The 6637-nt window shown below is 35.5% G+C and overlaps 1 protein-coding gene across 1 annotated transcript in view; it reads right to left on the reverse strand.

The window, feature by feature from the left end:
• Positions 1–6069, reverse strand: part of LOC109390782 (phosphatase and actin regulator 4-like) — a 16304-nt gene extending 10235 nt beyond the window's left edge. The window contains exon 1 of the mRNA XM_019657711.1: positions 5407–6069. Within this exon, the coding sequence (XP_019513256.1) occupies positions 5407–5452 (46 nt within the window). The 5' untranslated portion in view covers positions 5453–6069. The remainder of the gene's footprint in view (positions 1–5406) is intronic.
• Between the last annotated feature and the right edge of the window lie 568 nt (positions 6070–6637).

The following is a 6637-nucleotide window of genomic DNA, read 5'->3' on the forward strand; positions in this document are numbered from 1 at the left end:
GTGGAATCATATTTGGCTATCCCAATGTTTCTGTTTAAGCTAGTGGTGAAATTTAAAATGGGCTTATGGCCCCATTCTGCTTTCCGTGAGAGCCAAACAAGGTAGTTTCCCTCTTTGTTTCCCTTTGTTTGCTAGGAAACAGGGTGTAGGATGCTGGCATTAGTTTGTGCTTGTGTGTTCCAAAGAAAACACCTTTTTCTTTGACTCATGCAGCTGCAGGCCACTAGGAAAGCGTGTCACAGAGTTGGAGGTCTTCATGTTTTTTGAAGTGGGCGGAGGTTGGGAGAGGAAGATAACTAACCAAGCTAGAGTTTGGAGTTCCTGGTTTGAGTAGTGCCCTGAAATTATGCCCTGCTATTTACACTACTTACTCCCTCATTCAACTTGTAGCACCTCCCATTTCATAGGCTTGTTTCTTATACCATGTGCTAAGCAGCGTTCCTGTAGTTTCTTTCTTCAACCCCTGGGGTTTTCTGGCCACCATTTAATTCAAATTTTCTAGTTCAAGTTTAGCGTTCCAGATGAATTCTGGGATGATTTTTAAAAAATAAATGTATAGTATTATTAAAAAGTACTTAGCATTTTTCATCTTCAGATAAAATATTCATTAACCATTTGCTATCGATACATTTTATACCTACATTACCTTGGAGAGATAAGAGATAAAACAGGATTCAACAATGAGCAACGGTTAAATTTACTGTTCATTTTAGAATCTGATTTACAGCCAATTTTTAATCAGCCGTGTTGGAAGGCAAGGTAGGGCACAGGCAATGGGAGTCAACAAAAACCTTAGTTTTCAACATGGCCTTCACTACGCTCTCCCTTCACAAGGCCTGGTAATAAGCAATGAAATTACTGGGTCTGTCTTAGTTCAACCTCTATTTCTTATACTTTATCGGGCTTTAAAAACTGTTTAGATTTAAAGTGTATAAAGCTCTTCAATTTCAGCAAAACTTTTGTAATAATCAGTTATTTGTCCAAAATTTTAAAATCTATAGTTTTATGCAACAAGATACATACTTCATTTATCAAGAGGGGCCAATTATCTATTTAAAAAATTTTTAAGGTATACAACAGCACAATGACTTACATATATTGTTTGGGTATATTTATAATCCAGTGGTTGTCTGTTTAATGATCTTTTATGCCCATCAGGCTTGAAGCAGATCTTGATTTTATACAAGCATGTTAACAGCATCAGAACTTTGTAAATTGGAGGACATTAATTTATGGTACTTACACTCTAGTACAGCAGTTCTCAACCTTTCACAGGGGTCGCCTAAGACCATCGGAAAACACATATTTTCGATGGTCTTAGGAAACGAGACACCGCTCCTCTATCCATCTCCAGGCCCACATGCAGATACGCCCACATACGAGTACCTGGTGACCCCTGTGAAACGGTAGTTCGACCCCCAAAGGGGTCGCGACCAACAGGTTGAGAACCGCTGCTCTAGTACTTACTCATTTTTGTCTTCTAAGAGGATTATTACTGGATTTAAAGAACTATGTTAGAAAACTGCAACAAAATTACAGAAGGCAAAAGCTGCCACTAATGAACAAAGCAGGCTTTGTCTAGTGCCGGCCCGTAACTTCCCTTGGAAATACTGCATAGTTATGACCTTTGGGAAATAGAAAAAATTGGGCAAAGCACTCAAGAAGATAGTCAGGGAGAAGGTCTCTCTGTACTTGCAGGTACAATTAGGTCTGATATTCCAACTCTGGGAAAATATAGTTTTCTGGCCATGGCTGAATCAAGAAGTGATGCTGTGTTACCCTTGGCAACTTGATAAAAAATTTTTGATAAAAATTCTAAGTTGACAGTAAGTTTTTAAAGTGAGGTGCCAAAATATAATATATTCTCTCATGGAAAAAAATCAAAAACGAATGCTTAAACTTTCCTTCCAATGTTTACTTGCAAGTAGAAAGAGGGATACATTGTGACAATAGGCCATTCAGAAAATCCAATGGAGCAGAAAGAGGGGGCAGCAATTTTTGGTTAGTATTCCACATTCCATAACAGAAAATCCTGTAAGGATTCCACGATAGACTCCTATACTATCACTGCCTCCTGGGTTACATGGAGAAAGCATGCCTGTTCCTTCTTTCTCAGAAGACAGCATTAATTATTAGACCTACAAGGGTAGGTGAAATGTCTCTGACAATTCTGATGACCAAATAATGCTAAGTGTTTTTCTTTAAAGTTCTAGGAAGTTGTTTACTTTTCATTAACCCATCTATTATTTATTCTTATGTTAATACTGTTATATAGCTACATTAAAATTTATTCATCCATCGATCTCCCTACTGATTTAGCCTCTGAATGACAATATATTTCTAAATCACCTTTCCCAGAACTACTCCCATTCTCATGTGCATGAGGTTTCAGAGCAAAATAAATCAAATGATGATGGAAAAGGAATGTAGGTAAGAGGAAATATTATAATACAGTATCTTTTAAAAAATTACATTCCTCTGTAAAAGAAAAGTGGTAAAAACGTGTCTAATTAATGAATGAAAAGTATATGAAGGGCCAAAAAGGAAGAGAAAAGGAAAAAAAAAAAGGCAAAGAAAAGAGCTAGAGATGGGAAATGGAAAGGCAAAGAAAAGGAAAGTTCCCAACTAAATGGTTGGGCAGAGCCTATTAAAATTCTTTGGTCTTATGCCTAATTTAAGGACATGTGTTAATGGCTGGTTGTTTTAATATGATACAAAGTAAAGAATTCTAGTGAATACAGAAACAGCTTTGATGTCGATTGATCAAGAACTACAAAATATTATTTGAAAGTTTTATCTGAGTAAATTTACAGACTTTCTCCTCCTATAGACATATTTCACATAAGGATACATTTTTTTACATGAACTACTGAGGATAACTATTTATTTTCTTGAATGGACACCACAGCATAAATTTCTACTCAGCATTTGGTAACTCGATTATTTCACCAGTTGTTAAATCCTGTGGTAAAAACTAGTTGGATACTGACAAAACATCTCATAAATTTGGATGAGTCTCATGCAAAGATTATTTGTTTGAAAGCAGACTCTTCTTGGTTAACAGCTCTGGACATCCATTATAAGTCAAGGGAGTCAATTAATTTAGAAAAAGAAATATGTCTTATCTTAAACAAATTTATAAATATTTTTAATTTTTTCTTTTAATTATTATTTAGATTCTAAATGAGAAAGTGAACTTAAGGGCACAGACATGAGTTATACCTATACAGGATCCACCCTAACATTCACAGTGCCTTGAAAATAATAAGAAATCAATTCAATACATTCAGTAACTTATTTTACATCACTTGGCTTGCTCAAAAAACTAGTACCATCAATTTTAAAGCTCAAAACTAACTACTGTATTGCAGGCCTAGAACCATAAACAAATTATTTATGTTTTAATTTATTTTGTACATTTATCCTTCCAAAGAATATGGTAAGAGTTCTCAGACACCTATTCATTGAAATGCTTTTTGAATTTCATTAAACTTGTTATGTTTGGTAAAAGCCTGAAGTAATGTTATACGTCCTCAAAGTTGTCAATGTTCAGCCCTTATGACTCGGTCTTGATTTTCTCAAATAGAATACAGTCTGAATTACAAATGATAGAGTCTGTCCATTAAAATAGCTTATAGTCACCTACAAATTATCTAGGTAATAGGAATAAACCCCGAAACTAAATCTAGAGAGAACATAAAATTTGGTTAGGTACCTGAGTGATTTCTACATCTTCTTTGTAGGTCTCTTAATGGGGATATTGGTAAGAAAAATTGATGTATTTGATTCTCACTTTTCTTTAGAAGCAAAAAATATAGCACTTTATCTACTCAGGTGAAATGTTTTGTATAGTATATAGATGTTTGGTGGGCATTCTTCCTAAATATCACCACCCACCAGTAAGTTATACCTGCTTACCCATTTCTTGCTTTTCAAAGAAATTTTCACCTCAAGGACCTAGCATTATTTAGGTCCTTATTATACTTGTTAATAAAGAACTAATCTTTGGAGTAGAAACCACAGGAGAATTTAGTGACCCAAAAGTGAATTCACCAAATTCCGGAGAGTGGTTACCTCTGAGAGCAAAGCAGCAAAATGTCATCATAAGGGAATGTGGGCATACAGACAGTGGTGGAGGTGGGGTGGGATAAATCTCTGTTTTAAATTTCATTTCTAAAGCTGGGTAGTGACCTGAGAGGGTCCTTTATATTTTTCTCTACACCTTTTTCTATTTATGAAACGTTTCATTAAAAAAAAAAAAAGTGAGTTAGTGAATTGATATGGACCCAGCCCTAGTGAATAAGGTAAAATGAGTCAAGTCCTGACTTCACTGTTAAAAATCTGTTGCTGAATGACTCACTTTGCAACCCATGTGCCTCAGATTCAGTAAAACATTAAAATACTTAGGAGGAATTTCATCTGGCAAGGTCTCAGGAGAAAACATACCTTTAGAAACTAAATCATTAAATCATGAGACATCTGGGAGAGATACCTGTATTCCATCGCTTTTATACTTTTCTTTAAAGTCATGGACATTTTTCATTTCTGAAAAAAATAAAAAAGCAGCCTAGGACTGAACATGTTTTCTGCTGCTTCCTAAGTCAAAAAGAGAAGGTATAAATCTTTGGAATAGTATAATGTCAAGAAATGATTCACAGATTTTCCTCCACTTTGCTTATATTTAACAACCTTTTAATGACCATCTACCTAAAGCTATTTTTCTCATCTTCATCTTATATAAAACCCCACATTGGGAAAATGAGTCTTCAGTGACAAGGGACTTCCATTTCACTTAAAAGCTTTGAAACTCTGAGCTACACTTAACAATTATCAGCTTGGTCTCTAGCTATCTCAGATAATAACACTTCAAATGTAAAGCACTGACTTCAGAAATGTTTATACCAAAGTGTTGCATTATGAAAACTATGTTGCATTTCCAGCACAATGGAAAGAGCCTGAGATTTATTTGGAAAATGTAAAACTGATTCTAAAAAATTAAGTCAATTATTTAAAATGGTCCTGTTTATAGAAGTCAACAGTTCCAGTTCTACACCACATATACATATATCAATTGCTCAAGTCTTGCAAAATACTGGTAAAACACCACTGAATTCTAAATATCAGTTTCTGTAGCACTTACTTATGCAAAGGAAAGAAATTAACAGATGTTTTCCTAGAAATATATTAAAAAGAGCCCCAAAGGGAACAAGTAAAACAAAACTATGTATGGTAAATTAATACAAGCAAATGAAAAATAACTGATTATGTGTTCATTCATTTTTCACAAAGTGATAAACATCCCAAAGTTATAACCATCAAAATCCTCACATTCAAATCCCTATAAAATATTCAACTTCACCTGCCTTGTCTCTGTCAAGATTTGTTTCTTTGCCTTTTATTACTCACCAACTGCATCTGGATTTACCGGTCTGGATACATCAGCTTGCCCCATGATTATATTGTCTGATGTGTCTCACGACAACAGACTGTCCCGGACCAAAGCAAACTTTTCTTAAAAGATAAATCCACATGAGGAGGAGACGTGCACTCCTCTCTCAGTGTCACTGCCAAACATCAGGAAACGGCATGAGGTCAGTCTGCTGGAGTTTGTTTCCCTGTATCCCGTCCTGGGCACTTGTGGTTCTTATAAATATGTCTTCACGCTGGCTCTCTTCACACAGGAATGCCTGTCATTCCAGGGTGCACACTGTGAAGAGCAGAAGTGCAGGAAGGGGAGGAGACTGCCAACCACATTCTAGCTGCTGAGCAACACAGCCCTAAAAGTCCACACCTACTTTTCCTGACATTGAGCTTGGTTCCAGCTTTCCAGAATCACAGACATAGAAGAAAGGGAGCCTGCTCAAGAGTTTATCAAAGACCTTGTAAACTTTATCACACACACAAAAACATCAGGGTTATGCATAGCAGGCTAATGAGAGCAGGAGTCCATTCGAAGGTATGTTTTAGATACATGCTTGCCTCAAAAGTATCAGGCTGTTTTCATATTTCACTGCTTTCTACCTGTGAGGGGCATACCCAAGGCAGGATGAGATCTATATACTAGGAATTAATAACAGTAGGAACAATATTTTAGGATTGTGTATACCTTTTCTAAAAATAAAAAGGAATACTTCTGAAATTTTGCTTGCTTACTAAGATAGTAAATTTGAGATAAATATTTGGAAGGTGTTACACAATATTTCTCTTTCTGCGAAAGCTCAATAACCACCATATGATCTTGGGGAACATAAAGATGTAGCCCCACATGCTGAGTAAAATACATGGAAATATCAGCTAACCACATACAGCAACTGAAGGTCCAGCTCGCATACTAATTTTTTTTTTTGCTGAGCTATAACTAATTTACATATAGCCAAATACATAGCTATTAAGGATACAGCTTGATGAATTTTTATTTACATACATGAATGTGTATGCTAACACTAAATTTTCTAAATGTAAAAAAAGCCACACATAACACAAACTTACCACAGTGTCTGGTCACATACTTGGAATTATTTCACTAACACCTCCAGATACAATGGGGAACTAACAATTTGAGCACTCTATGAAGGAGTTTTACATTGGTTATTTCATGTAATCACCACTACAACTAACCATGCATTATAGAATATAT

Source organism: Hipposideros armiger, unplaced genomic scaffold (assembly GCF_001890085.2).
Source record: "Hipposideros armiger isolate ML-2016 unplaced genomic scaffold, ASM189008v1 scaffold_10, whole genome shotgun sequence".
Taxonomy (NCBI): Eukaryota; Metazoa; Chordata; class Mammalia; order Chiroptera; family Hipposideridae; genus Hipposideros; species Hipposideros armiger.